The sequence below is a fragment of the Anomaloglossus baeobatrachus genome, chromosome 6, assembly GCF_048569485.1.
Source record: "Anomaloglossus baeobatrachus isolate aAnoBae1 chromosome 6, aAnoBae1.hap1, whole genome shotgun sequence".
Taxonomy (NCBI): domain Eukaryota; kingdom Metazoa; phylum Chordata; class Amphibia; order Anura; family Aromobatidae; genus Anomaloglossus; species Anomaloglossus baeobatrachus.
In genome coordinates, this window is record NC_134358.1 from 27,242,365 (window position 1) to 27,266,535 (window position 24,171).

The following is a 24,171-nucleotide window of genomic DNA, read 5'->3' on the forward strand; positions in this document are numbered from 1 at the left end:
ACTGGAATCAGGGTCTCTGTCTCTATATTATACTGCTCTTAGATTAGATAACGAAAACCTGGTGACTGAAATGATCATTTAATGGAATTCTGTTGGGATCCGGGTATCATTAATGGCAAGAATCATGTTACAGAGTCTTCTATTCTTGACATTAAATATCATGGAAATCCTGCTGAAAACTCCAACAGATGTCTTAAATGTTCATGTAAAGTGATCCTTACACTTCATTATGTCCAATTATATATTGTGTCCCCCCAAAATATCCAATTCTGAAGAAGATTAGATAGAAAAACAGTTTGCATGAGAATAATTGTCTTCCTCAGCTAATGATCTAAAGAGAATGGAATGCAGCACAAGAAAGGAAGTCACAAGTGAGTGATCACTGATTGGCTGCTTGAATATGTATATACAAAGAATTCTATACAGGAACAGGAAGTCACAAGTGATCACTGATTGGTTTCTCGAATATTTACATACATAGAATTCTTTGCAGGAACAGGAAGTCAGGAGTCATCACTGATTGTCTACTCGACCATGTATATACTTAGAATTCCATATAGGAACAGGAAGTCACAAGTCATCAATGATTGGCTACTCAAATATGTATATACATAGAATTCCATACAGGAACAGGAAGTCACAAGTGAGTGACCCCTGACTGGCTTCTCGAATATATACATACATAGAATTCTATACAGGAACAGGAAGTCATGAGTCATCAATGATTGGCTTCTCGAATATGTATATACATAGAATTCCATACAGGGACAGGAATTCACAGGTGAGTGACCACTGGTTGGCTTCTCGATTATGTATATACATAGAATTCCATAAAGGAACAGTAAGTCACAAGTCATCAATGATTGGCTTCTCAAATATATATATATTCTAAATATATATATATATATATATATATATATATATATACTTAGAATTTCATACAGGAAAAGTAAGTCACAAGTGATTGCTGATTGAATTCTCGAATATGTATATATGTAGAATTCCATACAGGAACAGGAAGTCACCAGCGACCACTGATTGGCTATTCAAATATGTATATATAGAATTCCATATAATGTGTAATGAAAATTAATGGGAACCTTAAGCATTTATTCTGGAAGGGGGTTTCGGGAGAAAGAGAGGGAGAGAGAAAGAGAGGGAGCGGGGGAGAGCAAGGAAGAGAGAGATAGAGAGTGAGAGGGAAAGAGAAAGAGAGAGGAAGCGAGAGAGGGAGAGAGAAAGGGGAGAAGGAGAGAGAAAGAGAGAAAACAGAGAAGAGAGAGAAAGAAAGAGGGAAAGCGAGAGGGAGAGCGAGGAAGAGAGATAGAGAGTGAGCGGGGAAGAGAAAGAGAGAGAAAGAGAGAGGGAGAGAGAAAGGGGAGAGGGAGAGAGAAAGAGAGAAGAGAGAGAAGAGAGAGAAAGAAAGAGGGAAAGCGAGAGGGAGAGCGAGGAAGAAAGAGAGAGGGAGAGAGAAAGAGAGGGAGGGAGAAAGAGAGAGAGGGAAAAATAAAATGAGAAAGGGAGAGAGACAGAGAAAGGGAAGGAGAACGAGAGAGTAGAACTGAGAGCGAGGTAGAGGGAGAGAGAGAGAAAGGAGGGAGAGGGAGAAATAAAGAGAGAAAGGGAGAAAGAGAGCGATGGAGAAAGAGAGAAAAAGAAAGGGAGAGGGAAAGGGAGAAAGAGAGAGACTGAGGGAGAAAGAAAAAGAGAGAGGGTGAAGGAAAGTGAGAAAGAAAGACAGAGCAAAAGAGAAAAAGAGAGGGAGAGAGAAGGAGAGAGAGGTGTGTGGCGGGGACTCGAGTATGGCGGTTGAGTACCCGCGATACTCAAACGCGTACCGGCTGTCTTGAGTACCCCGTTGCTCAATTGATAAAGGGAAGGAGATCCAATATCCAAGTCCAGGGTAAGTTAAAACAAATCCGTTTATTAGGTACAGTATACATTAAAAAATGCTTTAGTGGCTTAAAACCATGGATAGGTCGCGGTAATAGTAGGCGTTTTTGACGACTTGTCCTTATTCCTAGTCTATCCCGTTGTTCGGTCGAGTATTGAGAAGTTGTGAGCACGCTCGCTCATCACTAACCCCAAATTTTAAAAAAAACAAATAGTAATATATATTTTAACATAATTTATCACTTTCACGCTCATTTTTTTTTTTTTTTACAGGGCTTCAATACTTTAAAAATGTTGTGTTGGTGGCCTCTCCACAAGACCGCTATGTTCCATTTCATTCCGCTAGAATCGAGATGTGTAAAAATGCCATCAAGGACAAACACACGGGTATGAATTTGTTTTTTTTAAATTAATATCATCTCCAAATGATACATTTTCTTCTTTTGCTGATTACTTTGGTGATGATTACATTGCGTTGGTTACTGTAAAGTGTCCATCATTGACTCTGCGGAGAAGAGAGAAACTATAAAACTATTGAACCTGACCTTAAACATTTCTTCTTTGCTGATTTTGTTGTAAAAAAACATGTCTCCTGTGTTACCAGCTGGGAAATTAGCAAAAGATCATTAAGTCTGCTTAACTGACTGTGGTGGAAGTTGTTACTTAAGAGGGGTCAATTACCCGACGCGCTCATCCTGCTCTGATTCCACAGAGTCATTAGGCACTATGAGTGCTGGAACTAATACTACAAAACAGCAAAAATAATCACCAAAAGTTTCCTAAGCTTTTTTCTTGTCATTTCCTTCATTATTAAATGGGTTGTCCTATGAGGCCCTGCACCTTGATATCATAACATGCCGAGGGTCTCTGGGAAGGGTGAACACATTAAATCCATATGGATCAAAATTGTGCAGAATTTTACAAAATATTGAGATGTACCAGAATCTGATTTTTTTGTGGTCCACTGTAGTTAAATTCAGCAATGGACTGCCTGGATTAGAGAGAGCTGGGAAGAGGTTTCAAAAACTAAATTGCTATACCAAATTCTCCTTAGCTGTCCCCATGCCTGTCTCGATGTCGCAGATTCTCAGATTGACTATGCTCTCTTTTTTAGCCCAGAGTCACACTCGCGTGAGTCTTGAATCGCATCACCCGGCACGTATGTATTTCTATGCAGCTGACCCACTCCTGTCCGGAGAGCATCAGGCCGTGCTGGGTGATGCAATGCAAGACTAGCGCGATATACGCACAAGTGTGATTCCGGCCTTATTTTCATACTTCTATCTTCTGCCTTCTTTCTTTGTTCTGAGTCTTTCATTCACCAGGCCTCGCTCCATCCTATGGGGTGTACTGCATGTCAGTGAGGTCATCATGTCTCATTTGGCCACATGCAGCATGACACACATCAATGAAGTTCATGTCTCCCCATGCGATGTTGTTGTGGAGACACGAGAGTCAGTGGGTGCTTTCGTCTACTGGCCTGGCTGTCTTCGGACCAGGGCTCATCCTACTAAACAGTCATATACCTTCCCTGCGGCAAAAGACTACACAGACAACACAAGGTGAGGGAGCCACACATTGGTAAGACTTTATTGGTTCACCAACAGGCAAAAACATATCAGACATTCCCAGCAAGAACACAAGATGGTATAAGCAATAGAGTCTCACCCTTCCACTGGCCCACCAGACTTTGACTCCTCCAGGACCAACTATCGCATCCAGCAGCACCCTGCTTTTGACAATTACCCACTGAGAAGAGATAAAGGCAAGGTTAGGAAGCTGACTGACCAAAGCAAGATATCAAACTGGCAATCAAGTTGTCTAAACCTGGGTTCTCCAAGTAAATTAGTGGGCTCAACGTTGAGCAGTGAAGCAGTTCTATGTTCCTTCAGCAGGGACTTTAGCTCCTCGACTGAAATCCTGTAGAATATCCGAAGTGAAGCAGTTCTGTTTTTCCTCAGCTGGAACCAGAATTCCGTGGCTGAAATCATGTAGAATCCTAACCCCTGGTGACAGAAGCAAGGCCCTTTTATAGCTTTCAGTTTTCAATTCAGGGTATTGGGTCTTACAGGATTGGTTGGAGATATCTGCTCTCTCACTGGTCGCAAGTTCAATCTGACTGCATAATATTCCTCTGAATTATGTAGTCAGAAGGGCTGAGGAAATACACATTTACAGACAATAGGGCTCCGATAGGTCTGACAAGAGACAATGACTAACTTCTCTTGACTTAGCAAACAAAAGACCCATACATCTGGCCTAATTAACAACAAACAGTTCACCCTCCACACAAGTGGCCAAAAACTTAGCTCTCACTCAACGGCCTAATGAATGGGAGACCCGGATAAAATTGGCAAGATGCCCAGAAAAAAGATAGAAGACAGAGGTTGTAAAATAAAAGAATCGGTTTGAAGACTTGCAATGGTGACACAGGTACGGCGAGGGCTCAGGAAAGGTGAGCATAACAGGAATTTTTTATTCTCTTCCCTACTAATTTTATTCCCATCAAATTTGTAAGGTCACAAAATTAGATTTTTTACTTACTCTTGGTCCTTAAGAAGAATCGGTCAGCAGGTTTTTGCTATCTAATCTGATTGCAGCATGAAGTAGGGACAGAGACGCTCATGCTGAGCTGCATTACCCGAGAGCAGCTTGTAAGAAATGTACAGAGTCCAAGATATTTATTCTCTTTACTTGTGTATGTCGGACTGCAGAAAGACCTGCATACAGCTGATTATTGGGGCCCAGTGATGGAACCCTACTGATTTCATATTGATGACCTATCAGTTGGATAAGTTGTCATTATGTTAATCCTGGACAACGCGTTTCAAACTGTAAAAAAAAATGATAAAAAAAGATGATAGCACGCCTTTATTTTTTGAATACCGTATTTTCAACCCCCATAAGACAACCCCCATCTTTTCCAGATAAAATACAGAGTTTGTGATTATACCATATATACTCGAGTATAAGCTGACCCGAGTATAAAGCCAAGGCACTTATTTTACCACAAAACACTGGGAAACATTATTGACTAGAGTATAAGGCTAGGGTGGGAAATGCAGCAGCTACTGGAAAATTTCAAAAATAAAATAAATCCCAATAAAATGTAATGCCTCCATCCTTGTATTCCCTTGTAGTAATGTGCCCACCCTTTTGTCCCTTCCTTGGATCCTCTAGTAATGTGCCCATTGTTTAGTAATGTCCTCATTCCAGCCTCCTTCTTGTTCCCTATTATGCCATTGTTTACACACAATAAAAAATATTCTCACCTGTCTTCCGTTCCCTCGGTGTCCTCAGCTGCTTCTTGCAGTTCGCAGGCACATAGACCTCTAGGTGATCTCGTCCGGTGCACGAAACCTCCGCAGCAGGCTGCCATCATGACTTTACTGCAGTTGGATGCTTTACGGCGACCGTGCTGCAAAGCATTCAACTGCTGTAAAGTGCTAACAGCAGCGGCAGCACCATGCACTGGATGTGATCATGAAGGGGTCTATGTGCCTGCGGCACATAGACCCCTTCATGATCACGCCTAATACACAGGACCGCCGCTGCTGTCAGTGCTTTACTGTAGTTGAATGCTTTGCACCACCGCCACCGTAAAGCATTTAACAGCAGTAAAGCCATGACGGCAGACAGCAGCACCGTGCATCGCTAATTATACACCCTATAAGACGACACCCGGCGTATAAGACGACCCCTGACATTTGAGAAGATTAGGGGTTAAAAAGTCGTCTTATACGCCAGAAAAAAAATATGGTACTTTATAGACCAATTGATACTTTCCATATGAAAGCAAAGTCAGTAAGCAAAGCCCTGGTGAGGGATCTTCTACAGGGCGCTGGTGAAAGCACCCGCCCCGTCGGTTGTGCATCACTGGCAAATCGCTGCCCGTGGCACACAAAATCGCTAACACCCGTCACACATACTTACCTTCCTAGCGACGTCACTGTGGCTGACGAACCGCCTCCTTTCTAAGGGGGCGGTTTGTGCAGCGTCACAGCGGCATCACTAAGTGGCTGCCCAATAGAAGCGGAGATGAGCGGCCGTAACATCCCACCCACCTACCTCCTTCCCCATTGCCGGCGGCCTCAGGTAAGGTGTTGTTAGTCGTTCCTGGGGTGTCACACATAGCGATGTGTGCTGCCGCAGGAACGACCAACAACCTGCATCCAGCACCATCAACGATATTTGGATATTTGGAATTAGAACGACGTGTCAACGATCAACGATTAGGTGAGTAATTTTGATCGTTGACGGTCGTTCGTGCGTTTCATACGCAACAACGTTGCTAACGAGGCCGGATGTGCGTCACGAATTCCGTGACCCCAACAACATCTCGTTAGCGATGTTGATGCGTGTAAAGCCTTCTTACCACTAAGACAACATCATAAAAGGTGCAATTGTCTAATTCAGCTAAAAAAAATATGATTCTGTCAAAAGACAGTCAGATATATATGTATCTTATAACATTTGCCATCTTCTAGATAAAAAATCAAATAAAACATCCAATTTTTTTCCCATGCTAGGTCCTATCTACACCGAAATGATCAATAACCTTCTCCAACCAGTGGTGGACTCCAAGGATTGCACGTTAATTCGACACGATGTTTTTCACGCTCTCCCAAATACGGCAAATACCCTGATCGGACGAGCCGCGCACATAGCCGTGCTGGATTCAGAGCTCTTTCTGGAAAAGTTTTTCCTTGTGGCAGGTCTCAGCTACTTCAAATAACTTCTTCTCCAAAGGTGTAGGCTTCTCGAGAATATCACATTTTAATATTCATAAACCAAAAAAAGTTTCACAGTTACGTCTGCAGACTTGAAAATGATCTTTTCCTTCTTGGTTTTCTTTGCTGTATTTCTTCGGGAAACCCCAGAGTAGCATTATGAAGTATTTATGTCACCTATCAAGAATGTTTTTAACAATGTTCTGATTTCGCAACGAAAGCCCAAACTAGAGCAGAAAGTTTCAACCTCCAACTTTGTGGTGTGACTACAAGTCCGGGCCCAAAAATCGGGTTTGCTATGACATGATTCTTATGGGTCGTCATACCTTTTTATGGCAAAACACATCCGCGATCCCACTCACAGACCAGCCATGAAGGTCAACTCAGATGACTGATGGATCCTTCTCCCTCTCGATCTTCAATGCCAGCGAGAAGACTCCTCCATCTACCGAGAAAGTCGTGCTTAATAGAATAATCCCTTATGTGAATTTTTTTGGGGAGGGGTTCACTAATTATCCTACAAAAAGTGATATTTAGTAAAATATAGATGTTTTAAATTAATCTAAAAATTACATTGTAAACATTAACCATTAGAAAGAAAATTTTAGGAAATAATTTGCAAAGACAATGACTCAATATTTATTTAAATTATTTTTTATTTTGTCCATTTTTTATGTATTTTTTTTTTTTTCTAAAGTGGAAACATCATTTTTTACATTTAATGTGTTTAAATTATTATTATTTTTTTATTGGCGTATTTTGCATTAAGTCAATACTTTTAGCTTTGGTGTGAGATATTTTATACTGCAGTGAAAAATGATATATTTGCATTGGATGTCCTCAATATGCTTTGAGTATCCAGAAATTATTTTTCTGTTATATTTTTTTTTATATGCTGCACTACCTTTAATTTCTATTATTTTATCATTTTTAGACCCTTTATAATTGCTGCTTTATTAGTTAAAGGGTTTGGTCCGGACGCCAAAGTAATTTTCATCTAAATCCCTATTCATTTAGTGCCATAATCAAAACTAATTTCTAATATACTTGCAGAAAAAAATTCCCTTTCCTACCCTTACTATACTATCTGTTATTTTATTTTTTTCCTACTTCCTCGCTGATGACACTTTGGTTGAGAATACCAGTGCATGCTGGAGTGTTTAAACAAAGCATCATTAGGGGGCAAAGGCTGCGGTCACAGCCGCATTCTCTGCCCCTCTCTGAAACGAAGCATCATCAGTGACACTTGTTTCAAGGACTCGGCTAATCCCCGTATGCTGTGCATTGTGTGATGTTCACAATGACAACGCGCTCTTTGTTTCCAGCTTGCTTAGATAAGACCATTATCTTGATGGTATCAAGCCATCGGGTTGATGGTCTTCCTCTTCATCTTGTTCCTTTTTTTCTTCTGACCATGATGTCCTTTCCCAGTGATTACTCTCTTCCTACGGTTTGTCCAAAGTAGGCAAGTCGTAGCTTGGTGATCCTTGCTTCGAATTACATGTCTGGCTTGATTTGTTCCAAAATTGATTCGTTTGTTCTTCTTGATATCCATGGTATTGATAACCACCTTCTCCAGCACCACATTTCGAAGGCATTGATTCTTTTTCTCTCTTGTTTCTTTATCATCCAGGATTCACATCCAAAATAGGCAGAATAAATATATTTTGCCAGTTTATTTAGAAAAAAATATATATTTTTTGTATTTTTGGGGAATTCTTTTGGTTACACTGGAGGATAAACATTGAGTAGTTCAGATCCAGATAATAAATGATAAATATAATCCAAAAATATCATATTTTTGATCCGTTCATACATTTAGCACTTTTTAAAATGAAGCTCTTAGCAAATTAATTAAACTTACTTCTAATTTAATTTCAACTTAGCATTAATGGTAATGAAAGAGAAAAATTGCAAAAAATATTTTTCTACACATATTTTTCATAAAATTTCAACGTGGTCAATTTTTCAGTAAATCATTTCTAAAAATAAAAAAAAAACATTCACACGGGTATATTTTGTCAGAATTTTGATCCATCACATATCACATTTTTGTTATCAATCTACTGTAAAATTTTAAAGAGTAACTACGGTATATTATTTAATGATTGATCCATCATTGCAAAATTATACATTTTTCTAATCTATTCCATTATCTTTTTTTGCTTTTGTCTCTTTCCAACACCATTTTGAAATTGCTGTTATAACTGCTTAGTTCATGCTCTTTTAGAAGCTGCTTTGAACTGCTGCTTTGGCAAAAATCCATACTTAGACACTATTTACACTCACTCTTTGTGTGAGCATGCATGGGGATGGAGACTAGAGAAGTTACAATTGGAGAGTGTTTGTAAATAGTGTGTGAGTAGTTTAAAGACATTTGTAAAAGAAAATGAACTATGCAGCTAAAATAGCACTTTGTTTGGTTTTAGAGATTGAATGAAGCAAAATAAGGTAATGGAATATATTACTAATGTTCTTACTTTGGCAAAGACTGATTATTAAATATTAAAAGTTTATTTACTCTTTAATTTATTATTATATCTTTTAGCAAGGTATATAGTCATTTTGTCATTTTATGGTGTAAATATTTCGAATGTCAGCTATAAAAGATATTTTTTATAGTATACTCTGTAGGTTATCAAAATTATATGTTGAATATTTCAGCAATAACTGTTCAATATGGTGTTAAAAAAAGGATGATAATGTCATACTTTTTGTTTTATAAAAGATCAGCCCTCTATTGTACATAATGTACAGATATTCTGTATAATGTCATCTTTACCCTTGTACAGCATAGAGAATATAATTGTCTAATTGTAGTATACAAATGATGCTATGTACATGATGTGAGGTTGCTATATTAATAGTTAATATAATGAACCACGTACTAGGTTCCTGAATTTAAAATCTATGTTATTATTATTATTATTATTATTATTATTATTATTATTATTAATAATAATAATAATAATAATAATAATAATAATAATAATAATAATAATAATAATAATAATAATACTAATAATAATAATAATAATAATATTTTATCTGCATACATTGCTGTCATGTCATTTATTTTTATTTTCAATTAAAAAATATTTTATACTAATTATAAATTTAATGAACCAGCTGGTAAATTTCTGAATTTAAAATCCATATTTATTATTATTATTATTATTATTATTATTATTATTATTATTATTACTACTATATCTGCATACATTGCTGTCATGTGTCATTTATTTTAAATTTTCAATTAAAAAATATTTTATACTAATTACAATTTAATGAACCACCTGCTAGATTTCTGAATTTAAAAACCATATTATTATTATTATTATTATTATTATTATTATTATTATTATTATTACTACTACTATATCTGCATACATTGCTGTCATGTGTCATTTATTTTAAATTTTCAATTAAAAAATATTTTATACTAATTACAATTTAATGAACCACCTGCTAGATTTCTGAATTTAAAAACCATATTATTTTTTTTTTATTATTATTATTATTATTATTATTATTATTATTATATGGTTTATAAATTCAGAAATCTAGCAGGTGGTTCATTAAATTGTAATTAGTATAAAATAGTTTTTAATTAAAAATTAAAATAAAGGACACATGGCAGCAATGTATGCAGATATTATTATTATTATTATTATTATTATTATTATTATTATCTACATACATTGCTGTCATGTGTCATTTATTTTAATTTTAAATTAAAAAATATTTTATACTAATTATAATTGAATGAGCCACCTGCTAGATTTCTGAATTTAAAATCTATATTATATTATTATTATTATTATTATTATTATTATTATTATTATTATTATTATTATTTCTGCATACATTGCTTTCATGTGTCATTTATTTTTATTTTAAATTACAAAAGATTTATACTAATTATAAATTTTATGAACCACCTGGTAGATTTCTGAATTTAAAATCCTGATTATGATTATGATTATTATTATTATATCTGCATACATTGCTGTCATGTGTCATTTTATTTTTATTTTAAATTAAAATATATAATTTCTTAATTTCATTAATATTTTAATTTAGTTTAATTAATACTACTGTATTTCACCATTTTCATATTTTTTTTAATTTTTGTTAAATGAAAGTGTATTCTTAGGAAAGTGGTCTCCTACGACCCATGCACACTATAGCGTATTGGGACTTAATATAGTACTATAAGGTCCTACCACGTTTCCACATGCCTCCAAGGTCATATAAAGGTTTGGGTTTTTTTTTGCATACTTCTATCAGCTTTATTCTCTGGTACCATGTGGACCCTCAGACCTTACAAAAGCATTTTTTTTAAACTATGCAGTTTCCATGGTCAACTCTCATCTATTAAATAATAAGGTTTCACGCAAACAGCACAGCACAAAGTCTTACAGAGGTACAAAGAATAATGATGGTCCTATACTAGAAACTACAAGTGCATCTCAATAAATTAGAATATCCTCAAAAAGTTAATTTATTTCAGTAATTCAATACAAAAAGGGAAACCATATATCATTTAGAGTCATTACGCACAGAGGGATCTATTCCTATATATTATATAGAGTCATTATGCACAGAGGGATCTATTCCTATATATTATATAGAGTCATTACACACAGAGGTATCTATTCCTACATATTATATAGAGTCATTACACACAGAGCGATCTATTCCTATATATTATATAGAGTCATTACACACAGAGGGATCTATTCCTATATAATATATAGAGTCATTACATACAGAGGGATCTATTCCTACATATTATATAGAGTCATTACAAGGAGGGATCTATTGCTATATATTATATAGTCATTACACACAGAGGGATCTATTCCTACATATTATATAGAGTCATTACACACAGAGGAATCTATTCCTATATATTATATAGTCATTACTCACAGAGAGATCTATTCCTATATATTGTATAGAGTCATTACACACAGAGGGATCTATTCCTACATATTATATAGAGTCATTACACACAGAGGGATCAATTCCAATATATTATATAGTTATTACACACAGAGGGATATATTCCTATATATGATATAGAGTCACTATACACAGAGGAATCTATTCCTATATATTATATAGTCCTTACACACAGAGGGATCTATTCCTATATATTATATAGAGTCATTACACACAGAGGGATCTATTTCTATATATTATATAGAGTCATTACACACAGAGGGATCTATTCCTATATATTATATAGTCATTACACACAGAGGGATCTATTCCTATTTATTATATAGAGTCATTACACACAGAGGGATCTATATCATGTGATTGTTTTTGTTAATGTTGATGATTACGGCTTACAGTCAATGAAAACCCAATAGTCATTATCTCAGAAAATTAGAATATTATAGAAGACCAACTGAAAAAATTATGTTACACTCAGAAATGTTGGCGCCTGCTGAAAAGTCTGTACAGTAAATACCTCAATACTTGGTTGGGTCCTTTTAATGAATTCCTGCATCAATGCGGCAATGTGGCATGGAGGTGATCAGCCTGTGGCACTGCTGAGGTGTTATCGAAGCCCAGGTTGCTTTAATAGCCGCCTTCAGCTCGTCTGCATTGTTGGCTCTGGTGTCTCTCAAAGGTTCTCTATGAGGTTTAGGTCAGGTGAGTTTGCTTCCAATCAAGCCCAGTGATACTGTGGCTAGTAAACCAGGTATTGGTACTTTTGACAGTGTGGACAGGTGCCAAGTCCTGCTGGAAAATGATATTTCCATCTCCATAAAGCTTGTCGGCAGAGGGAAGCATGAAGTGCTGTAAAATGTCCTGGTAGACGGCTGCGCTGACTTTGGTCTTGATAAAACCCAGTGTTTCTACACAAGCAGATGACATGGCTCCCCAAACCATCACTGATCGTGGAGACTTCACACTAGACCTCAGCAGCTTGGATTGTGGCCTCTCCACTCTTCCTCCAGACTATGGGACTGCGATTTTCCAAAATTTACTTTCATCTGAAAACAACGCCTTGGACCACTGAGAACAGTCCAGTTCTTTTTCTCCTTGGCCCAGGTAAGACGCTTCTGGCGTTGTCTATTGGTCATGAGTGGCTTGACACAAGGAATGTGACACTTGTAGCCCATGTCCTGGATACGTCTGTGTGTGGTGGCTCTTGAAGCACTGACTCCAGCAGCGTCCACTCCTTGTGAATCTCTCCCAAAGTTTTGAATGGCCTATTCTTAACAATCCTATCAAGGCTGCGGTTATTTCGGTTGCTTGTGCACCGTTTTCTACCGCACTTTTTCCTTCCAATCAACTTTCCATTAATATGCTTGGATACAGCACTCAGTGAACAGCCAGCTTCTTTAACAATGACCTTTTGTGGCTTACCCTCCTTGTGGAGTGTGTCAATGACTGCCATCTGTACATCTGTCAAGTCCGTAGTCTTCCCTATGATTGTGTAGCCTACTGCACCAAACTAAGGGACCATTTTAAATGCTTAGGAAGCCTTTGCAGGTGTTTAGTGGTAATTTTTCTAATTTTCTGAGATAATGACTTTTGAGTTTTCATTGGCTGTAAGCCATAATCATCAACGCTAAGAAATAAACATGTGAAATAGATCCCTCTGTGTGTAATGACTCTGAGGGTATTCTAATTTATTGAGATGCACTTGTATAAGAGCGCTGGGGTCACATTATTAGAACATTCTTCTTCTCAAGGAATAACAATTCTAGGAAAGAAAATGACTCTTGTGCATACTCTACCAGGTGTAGTACATTTTTTTTCTATACCATTTTTAATATTTACGGCATTTACAAAATGGCTCCATACACTTCTACGGGCAGCATATTACACCTCTGTACAATTAGAAGCAGTAATAAGATTATAGCATGAGTTCGTAAAGGTAAATCTATGTTTGCTGATCCCCAGAATGGTTTTGACCAATCTTTGAGGAGCAGCCATACGTATGTGGTCATCTTCCATAAAGGGGTTTACTAGTGGATGAATATGTTTTTACATATGCAGGTTGGGGGATGGCTGTGTAGACTATTGGTCCCCCATAAATATACAGTATTGTTTTTGAACAGGTTATGAAATAAGACATTTTTAAATCAGGCTGTAAGTGCACTGGTTTCAGGTCAATGCAGTTGGATCACTTCTACCAAGTGCATTGACGCGTCCCCACTGCACTTCCAGCCTGGTTTGCATATGTCTTCTACGTTAGATTTCTTATGGGGGATTCTGTTTCTGTATAAACATGATATAATATTTTTTGGGAGTCGGGCCCCTACACAACCATATCATTACCATATACCACTGGCACATCTGTACTTACAAAAAAAGTATCTTTATTATTGGGGGACAAGTATCTACACCAGGGGTCCCCAACTCCAGTCCTCAAGGGCCACCAACAGTCCATGTTTTCAGGATTTCTTTGGATTGCACAGGTGATAATTCCAACACCTGTGCAATACTAAGGAAATCCTGAAAACATGGACTGTTGGTGGCCCTTGAGGACTGGAGTTGGGGGTCCCTCATCTACACAGTCATTCCACTGCTATCTGATGTAAAAACTTGCCGATAAGTTTTATTTAAAAGAGTGAAGGTTGTCCACTAGTTTTACATTGATGGCTTATCATTAGGAGAGGTCATTAATATTTGATTTATATGAAGTGAAAGCTGCACACCAAATTCAGAGAAATATGGACTAGCATAACTGCTTTATAATACATAAGGAATGAAAAATACAATTAGCCATATGAAAACTTGAAAAAATTGAAAATGTGATATTGCATAACTGCTGAGGATTATTAGAAAAAAAAGATATTTAGCTAATATATTGATCAATGCATTACTGCCCATTACCACTTCACGGTAATCTCTTATTTATGGGGTCCCTAACCAAATGTTGCCTCTATATGCGGTTAAGAGATTACCGTGAAGTTGGTTATGGGGCAGAAATGCATTGATCAATACATTAGCTAAATATCTATTTTTTTTTTTCAAATAATCCTCAGCAGTTATGCAATATCACATTTTCATTTTTTTCAATTTTTCATATGGCTAATTGTATTTTTCATCCTTATGCATTATAAAGCAGTTATGCTTGTTCATATTACTCTGAATTTGGTGTGCAGCTTTCACTTCATATAGATTGTGTATTTTTTGGCTAGCACCCTGTTCACATCAATATTTGATTGGCCCGCGCACTCTCTGATTAGTTGCTATGGGTGCCGATGGCGGCAACAGGCAACCGGAAATGCTCCGGACGTGTCAAATAACAGCGGCCGCGACAAGATATTAGAAACCCACCTCCCGTTCAAATCAGTAAGAGGAGGATGTGCAATACCCAGCTGCCATCAGTTGACTGGGCAGATCCGGAACTGGGGAATTTCCGGCAACCTGCTGTCACTGTCGGCAGGATCAGATGGGCAGTGTCAGACTGGAGTAGCAGTGGCCCACAAGTAACAATGACTCTTGGGGCCCACTGATTAACTACATTAAAATATTACATTCACAAAGTTACTTATTCTATATAATATACGGGATAGTTTGTAAAATGAATGATGAGATTCTTTCTTTGTCTGTACATAGCGAAACAAGTGTATTGTGCCAACTACCAATTATGTAGGGGCTGGTAAGTTTTGTACTATTGTAAAGGGGCCCACCGGGAGATTCTCCAGTGCTCCTGTGGGCCAGTCCGAGCCTGGCTGTCGGCACCAAAAACAGTTGATCGGCGGGGGTGACAGATGTCGGACTCCACCTGGTCAGACATTGGTGACCTACAGTTAGGTCCAGAAATATTTGGACAGTGACACAATTTTCGCGAGTTGGGCTCTGCATGCCACCACATTGGATTTGAAATGAAACCTCTACAACAGAATTCAAGTGCAGATTGTAACGTTTAATTTGAAGGTTTGAACAAAATATCTGATAGAAATTGTAGGAGTTGTACACATTTCTTTACAAACACTCCACATTTTAGGAGGTCAAAAGTAATTAGACAAATAAACCAAACCCAAACAAAATATTTTTATTTTCAATATTTTGTTGCGAATCCTTTGGAGGCAATCACTGCCTTAAGTCTGGAACCCATGGACATCACCAAACGCTGGGTTTCCTCCTTCTTAATGCTTTGCCAGGCCTTTACAGCCGCAGCCTTCAGGTCTTGCTTGTTTGTGGGTCTTTCCGTCTTAAGTCTGGATTTGAGCAAGTGAAATGCATGCTCAATTGGGTTAAGATCTGGTGATTGACTTGGCCATTGCAGAATGTTCCACTTTTTTGCACTCATGAACTCCTGGGTAGCTTTGGCTGTATGCTTGGGGTCATTGTCCATCTGTACTATGAAGCGCCGTCCGATCAACTTTGCGGTATTTGGCTGAATCTGGGCTGAAAGTATATCCCGGTACACTTCAGAATTCATCCGGCTACTCTTGTCTGCTGTTATGTCATCAATAAGCACAAGTGACCCAGTGCCATTGAAAGCCATGCATGCCCATGCCATCACGTTGTCTCCACCATGTTTTACAGCAGATGTGTTGTGCCTTGGATCATGTGCCGTTCCCTTTCTTCTCCAAACTTTTTTCTTCCCATCATTCTGGTACAGGTTGATCTTTGTCTCATCTGTCCATAGAATAATTTTCCAGAACTGAGCTGGCTTCATGAGGTGTTGTTCAGCAAATTTAACTCTGGCCTGTCTATTTTTGGAATTGATGAATGGTTTGCATCTAGATGTGAACCCTTTGTATTTACTTTCATGGAGTCTTCTCTTTACTGTTGACTTAGAGACAGATACACCTACTTCACTGAGAGTGTTCTGGACTTCAGTTGATGTTGTGAACGGGTTCTTCTTAACCAAAGAAAGTATGTGGCGATCATCCACCACTGTTGTCATCCGTGGACGCCCAGGCCTTTTTGAGTTCCCAAGCTCACCAGTCAATTCCTTTTTTCTCAGAATGTACCCGACTGTTGATTTTGCTACTCCAAGCATGTCTGCTATCTCTCTGATGGATGTTTTCTTTTTTTCAGCCTCAGGATGTTCTGCTTCACCTCAATTGAGAGTTCCTTAGACCGCATGTTGTCTGGTCACAGCAACAGCTTCCAAATGCAAAACCACACACCTGTAATCAACCCCAGACCTTTTAACTACTTCATTGATTACAGGTTAACGAGGGAGACGCCTTCAGAGTTAATTGCAGCCCTTAGAGTCCCTTGTCCAATTACTTTTGGTCCCTTTAAAAAGAGGAGGCTATGCATTACAGAGCTATGATTCCTAAACCCTTTCTCCGATTTGGATGTGAAAACTCTCATATTGCAGCTGGGAGTGTGCACTTTCAGCCCATATTATATATATAATTGTATTTCTGAACATGTTTTTGTAAACAGCTAAAATAACAAAACTTGTGTCACTGTCCAAATATTTCTGGATCTAACTGTATCTTAAGGATAAGCCATGGATTTAAAAGTAGTGGACAACTTCTTTAATAAAATAAATTATATTTTCAGCCAATTCTTCCAGTTCCATTCCAGCTCCCTGTCCTCAAGATACCGGCTATACCCAGAAATGCTTAACTTAGAAAGTAATTAGCTGAGAGGGTATTTATCACCATTACCAATCAACGACCAAACCAGGAAGGTACAGACCAGTGGAGACAGAGTAGACACTGGAACATGATTTGTGGATAAACACTGAGGGTAAACATTTTTTTTAACCTGTGTTAGACCTTTAAAGAGGTTTTCCAGGCCCTAGATATATTTTTTTGCATCACTTCATGTCACTGCAGATTGTCGAATCATGACAGTGTGCAATGCACACACTGACAATTTCTGCATATTCCCAGCTTGAGCGTGAGCACATCTAAGTAACTTGTATGGTTGTGGTCACATGACGACTAGTTTCTCTTCCACTTTTCTCAATGTTTACAATGTTCAATTGAGAGAAGCACAACAGAATCCAGTCAACACATCACTACAGGAAATGTAACAGGGTGTACATTGCACACTGTCATGATTTGCAGTCTATAGTCAAATAGAGGGCAAAATATTGCTTTCAGCCCAGGAAACCTTTTTAAGAATAAATTAAATTAGCTAGATAAACCCTTTTAAAGCCTTTGCAGATATGAAAACAGTTGAGAGGGATTCTTATTTTTCCCAGGAATGAAGATTGGAGCTCTTGGGGTATGTGGCTGTTCAGATTTCAGATTACTATAGATTATTCCTTTACTAAAGAGGTTTTTCACTAGTAATGTACCTTTCATTTATCCTAACTTTTCCAAACACTTTCCTAATATACTTCCGCTCTCTACTCTGCTCCTGTAAGCTTTTCTCTAAGAGGCTCAAACATATCTTTATTATTGTAGCTTTGATCCTACTGGCGGCAGACCAGCATCGGACCAACTGAGCAGGGCACGTCACTGGTGGGACTGAGAAGAGAGTGAAGTGTGATCTGAGCATGCGCGCCCAGACTGCTGTCACTCACAGAGAGACGACCGTATTACCACCAGTGGTGCGCCCTGCTCAGTTGGTCCAATTCCGGTCTGCAGCTGTAAGGATCAAACCACAACAACAGTGAAGGTATTTACTGTCTCCTCCCCAAAATCCTATAGAATGTAAGCCTGCAAGGGTAGGGCCCTCTTCCCTCTGTACTAGTCTGTCTACTGTAACTTGTGTATGTATTCTGTATGTAACCCCTTCTCATGTACAGCTCCATGGAATCAATGGTGCTCTATAAATAAATAATAATAATAATAATAATAATAATAATAATAATAAAATTTACATTCTTCTTAGAGATGAGCTTAAATGAGCAGAGAAGATAGTGGAAGTATATCAGGAAAGTGTTAGTTAGGAATAGTTAGGATAAATGAAACAGGGTTACATTAGTAGTGGAAAACCTCTTTAACTTTCTCCTTAGCTTGAGATTAAGCACTTTATAAATAAAACCATTATTTTGTAATACTCTGTTGGGTGACGATTATGCGCAATGTGTCTTTATCTGGCCACCTAGTGGTTGTCAGGTGAATTGTAGGGGGTTCAGGTTTTGATAGCATGGGGTGGACACTTTTATATCTATTCATATTGTTTACCACCTTATTTATTTTATTTATTCGCTTTACTACAATACTAAATTAATATTTAAACAGCTCCTACGTGGTTTTTAGCTGATGGAGACAGATAGGTAAAAACTTTCTTTTAAAAGTACGAAAATATTTGCAAATGGCAGTATCACCCACTGTACTTTCCGTTTTCACATTATACGGAAATGGCTATTTATGTGGCTCACAAGAGAGTGATTAGATTATCATAACCCCGAGGCATTTAAAGTTAGAAATGTCAGAGAAAAAGAGGAACACTTTCATAATCTATTCTGTTATGGACTATTTGACTCTCAAGGAGAAAATAAGCTCCTAATCGCAGTGCCTGGAGTGTTTCTCAATGGTAAATGTCAGCGGTGAGCGGGGGCCATCAGCGTGAGCCATGAACATTTGTAAGTAACATTATAGAAAGTCAGTTTATGCCGGTGACACAAATACAAGGTAAAAAGTGTCAAGCAAAATGTTTTTTTTTGTTTTTTTTTTTGTCATTGAAAGGGCTCTAAAACCATAAAAACCGATGTACCATATATAATATCGTCATGAATGATGTCCTGGAAATCAAATACTTTAGCGTCTATTTGAATGTAATGCTGTAAGTCACCGTGATGACTTATGATGGACTCGTTCTGAGTAGCAAATATATATATATATATATATATATATATATATATATATATATATATAAACTGTATCATAATGGCTTAAAAGTAATAAGCGGGTTACCAGTGCTTACATGGTACTACTATTTTTCTATGCCGGCTTTACAGTGATTGTAGTTGTGGCATTGCGATGTGAAAACAAGACAAAGAAACAATGAAATAAAATTCTATTGTTGTTTATGATCGGTGTGAGTTGTATTGAAAGTTTATTAGCAGCGGCCAACAAACACGATATGGGCTAAAGGCCCCGTCACGCGCTACAATATATCTAATGGTATGTTGTCGAGGTCACGTCGTTAGTGACGCACATCCGGCATCGTTAGAGATATCGTAGCGTGTGACAGTAAGGAGCGACTGTTAATGAGCAAAAAAACTCACCTTATCGTTGCTCGTTGACACGTTGCTCATTTTCATAATGTCGTTCCTCCTTCTGCGCGCCGGTTGTTCGTCGTTCCTAAGGCAGCACACATCACTCCGTGTGACACCCCGGGAACGACGAACACAGCTTACCTGCGTCCCACCGGCAATGCGGAAGGAAGGAAGTGGGCGAGATGTTACGTCCCGCTCATCTCCGCCCCTCAGCATCTATTGGGCGGCCGCTGTGTGACGTCGCTGTGACGCCGAACGTCCCTCCCCCTTCAGGAAGAGGATGTTCGCCGCCCATAGCGACATCGTTAAGGAGGTAAGTACGTGTGATGGGGGTAAACGACTTTGTGCGCCACGGGCAACAAATTGCCCGTGACGCACAAATGATGGGGGCGGGTACGATACCTCATGCGATCGTACGATACATTGTACCGTGTGACGGGCCTTAAGTGTTGTGACACACCTCTCACTGATTTTCAGTTTTTTACACAGTACCATCGCCCTCGGTGTAAACCAGCTGACCCTATTACCCCTGGTGTACTTCAACTGGCACCTTCCTCGAGCGAGTCACATCCGGCTCCCCTCCCCCGCTGTAAATGTGCTGCCCTGGAGGCCTTTGATGTCACGGCGGTGGCTCTGAGCGGTGATGTGGCTGTACCGGGCGCTGGTGACAGGCTTTTTGTAAGGCCTGTTTCACACGTCAGTGAAAAACACACACATTTTTCACTGACGTGTAAAAAACTCATATGTTCCTCCGTGTGCTGTGAATCACAGCACATGTGGGTTGTCCATGTGCAATCCATGATCCGTGATTACACATGGACTTATACTCACCTGTCCCGTTCCTGCTATCCATGGTGCTGAAGTCACCAGCTCTGCTGCATCTGGCCTCTGCTGTCTCTGCTCTCTGCAGCTACTTCCGGGTCAACTGTGGCTGCATAAATGAATATGCATGGAGTAATGAGCCGGCCAGGAAGCTATAGAGAGCACAGGCTGCACAGAGCGTCGCTGGAGAAGGGGAGTTAAAAATGTTTTCTATTTTCAAAGTCTGTGTTTTTCTGGTGTGTGTTTCACGGACAACACCATAGTTTGGTCTGTAGGACATCAGTGATGCCAGAAAAAAACAGACACGTCTCTGTGCCGCAATCATGGACACGTGTGTACACCGCACGGAGACACGGTCAGTGAAAATTCACCGATGTGTGCGCAGACCCATTGATTATAATGGGTCTGCGTATGTCAGTGATTCCGGTACGTATAAAAAAAACACATACATACAGTGCCTACAAGTAGTATTCAACCCCCTGCAGATTTAGCAGGTTTGATAAGATGCAAATAAGTTAGAGTCTGCAAACTTCAAACAAGAGCAGGATTTATTAACAGATGCATAAATCTTACAAACTAACAAGTTATGTTGCTCAGTTAAATTTTAATACATTTTCAACATAAAAGTGTGGGTCAATTATTATTCAACCCCTAGGTTTAATATTTTGTGGAATAACCCTTGTTTGCAATTACAGCTAATAATCGTCTTTTATAAGACCTGCTCAGGCTGGCACAGGTCTCTGGAGTTATCTTGGCCCACTCCTCCATGCAGATCTTCTCCAAGTTATCTAGGTTCTTTGGGTGTCTCATGTGGACTTTAATCTTGAGCTCCTTCCACAAGTTTTCAATTGGGTTAAGGTCAGGAGACTGACTAGGCCACTGCAACACCTTGATTTTTTCCCTCTTGAACCAGGCCTTGGTTTTCTTGGCTGTGTGCTTTGGGTCGTTGTCTTGTTGGAAGATGAAATGACGACCCATCTTAAGATCCTTGATGGAGGAGCGGAGGTTCTTGGCCAAAATCTCCAGGTAGGCCGTGCTATCCATCTTACCATGAATGCGGACCAGATGGCCAGGCCCCTTGGCTGAGAAACAGCCCCACAGCATGATGCTGCCACCACCATGCTTGACTGTAGGGATGGTATTCTTGGTGTCGTATGCAGTGCTATCCAGTCTCCAAACGTCACGTGTGTCTTTGGCACCAAAGATCTCGATCTTGGTCTCATCAGACCAGAGAACCTTGAACCAGTCTGTCTCAGAGTCCTCCAAGTGATCATGAGCAAACTCTGGACGAGCCTTGACATGATGCTTTGAAAGTAAAGGTACCTTACGGGCTCGTCTGGAACGGAGAGCATTGCGGTGGAGTACGTTACTTATGGTATTGACTGAAACCAATGTCCCCACTGCCATGAGATCTTTCCAGAGCTCCTTCCTTGTTGTCCTTGGGTTAGCCTTGACTCTTCGGACAAGCCTGGCCTCGGCACGGGTGGAAACTTTCAAAGGCTATCCAGGCCGTGGAAGGCTAACAGTAGTTCCATAAGCCTTCCACTTCCGGATGATGTTCCCAACAGTGGAGACAGGTAGGCCCAACTCCTTGGAAAGGGTTTTGTACCCCTTGCCAGCCTTGTGACCCTCCACGATCTTGTCTCTGATGGCCTTGGAATGCTCCTTTTGTCTTTCCCATGTTGACCAAGTATGAGTGCTGTTCACAAGTTTGGGGAGGGTCTTAATTAGTCAAAAAAGGCTGGAAAAAGAGATAATTAATCCAAACATGTGAAGCTCATTGTTCTTTGTGCCTGAAATACTTCTTAATACTTTAGGGGAACCACACAGAATTCTGGTGGTTTGAGGGGTTGAATAATAAATGACCCTCTGAATAAACTTTTCACAATTTAAAAAAAAAAAATAAAAAAAGAAATAACATTCTTTTTTGCTGCAGTGCATTTCACACTTCCAGGCTGATCTACAGTCCAAATGTCACAATGCCAAGTTAATTCCAAATGTGTAAACCTGCTAAATCTGCAGGGGGTTGAATACTACTTGTAGACACTGTACGTACCAGAATCACTGACGTGTGAAACAGGCCTAAAGGGGAGTAAAAAATATTATTTCAAATGGGGAGAAATAAAAATATAATAGACTAGAAGGTGGCCCGATTCTACGCATCGGGTATTCTAGAATTTACGTATTGTGTAGTTCATGTATGATTTTTGTTATATATATATATATATATATATATATATATAGATGTTGTTGTGTGTAGTTACCAAGTGTTTGTGTAGGGCGCTGTACATGTTCTGGGTGTTGTCTGGGTGTGGCGGGGGGTGAGAGCGGTGTTGTATGTGTGTTGCGTGTGTTGCGTTGTTTGTGGAGCGCTGTGTGTCTGTAGCGTTGTGTGTGTGTGTGTTGCGCGGTTTGTGTGGGTGTGGTGTGTTTTGGGGGGAGGTATGTTTTGTGCAATGTGTGTGTTGTGCGGTATGTGCGTATATTTATGTATGCCGCGGTGTTTGTGTGTTGGGTGTTGTGTGTGTGCGGCGTTGTCTGTGTGTGTGGGTGTCTGTGTATGGCGGTGTTTGTGGTTCCCAGTGTGTGTGTGGTGTGTTGTCTGTGTGTGTTGGGGGGAGGTGTGCACCTCCCATCGTGCTCCATCCCCCATGCTGCGCACCCCCCATCGTGCCCCATCACCCATGCTGTGCACCCCCCATCGTGCTCCATCCCCCATGCTGCCCACCCCCCATCGTGCTCCATCCCCTATGCTGCGCATTCCCCATCGTGCTCCATCCCCGATGCTGCGCACCCCCCATCGTGCTCCATCCCCCATGCTGCGCACTCCCCATCGTGCTCCATCCTCCATGCTGCGCACTCCCCATCGTGCTCCATCCCCCATGCTGCGCACCCCCCATCGTGCTACATCCCCCATGCTGCGCACCCCATCGTGCTCCATCCCCCATGCTATAATAGTTCTCCTATTATACTCACAGAGGAGTATAATAGGAGGACTATAATAGGAGGAGTTGTCCTGGGGGAGAGGAGTATAATGCCGGCTCCCTGCACATGTGTATCGGGAGCCGGTGTACACTGGTAACTATGATACACATCGGGTAACTAAGGGACCTTAGTTACCCGATGTGTATAATGGTTACCAGCGTTCACCGGCTCCGTCAAGATCCCAGCATCGCGAGGTTATGTCTGACGCTGCTGGGATCGTGACGGAGCCGGTGTACACTGGTAACTATGATACACATCGGGTAACTAAGGGACCTTAGTTACCCGATGTGTATAATGGTTACCAGCGTTCACCGGCTCCGTCAAGATCCCAGCATCGCAAGGTTATGTCTGGCGCTGCTGGGATCGTGATGGAGCCGGTGTACACTGGTAATCATGATACACATCGGGTAATTAAGGGACCTTAGTTACCCGATGTGTATAATGGTTACCAGCGTTCACCGGCTCCGTCACGATCCCAGCAGCGCAAGGTTATGTCTGGCGATGCGTGCGGAGGGCCGGGGCGAGTGGCCAATCCATGCGGAGGGCGGGGCCAGGCCGAGGCAAGCGACCAATCCGTGGGGGGGCGGAGCCGAGGCGAGGCGAGCAGCCAATCCGTGCGGG

General features: G+C 39.9%; 1 protein-coding gene across 2 annotated transcripts in view; it reads left to right on the top strand.

Moving 5' to 3' along the window:
- FAM135B (family with sequence similarity 135 member B) overlaps positions 1-9,543 on the top strand; it is a 307,425-nt gene extending 297,882 nt beyond the window's left edge. For both annotated transcript variants that reach the window (XM_075352841.1, XM_075352842.1), the window contains exons 19-20: positions 2,167-2,280; positions 6,423-9,543. In XM_075352841.1, the coding sequence (XP_075208956.1) occupies positions 2,167-2,280; positions 6,423-6,628 (320 nt within the window). In that variant the 3' untranslated portion in view covers positions 6,629-9,543. The remainder of the gene's footprint in view (positions 1-2,166; positions 2,281-6,422) is intronic.
- Positions 9,544-24,171: the final 14,628 nt, after the last annotated feature.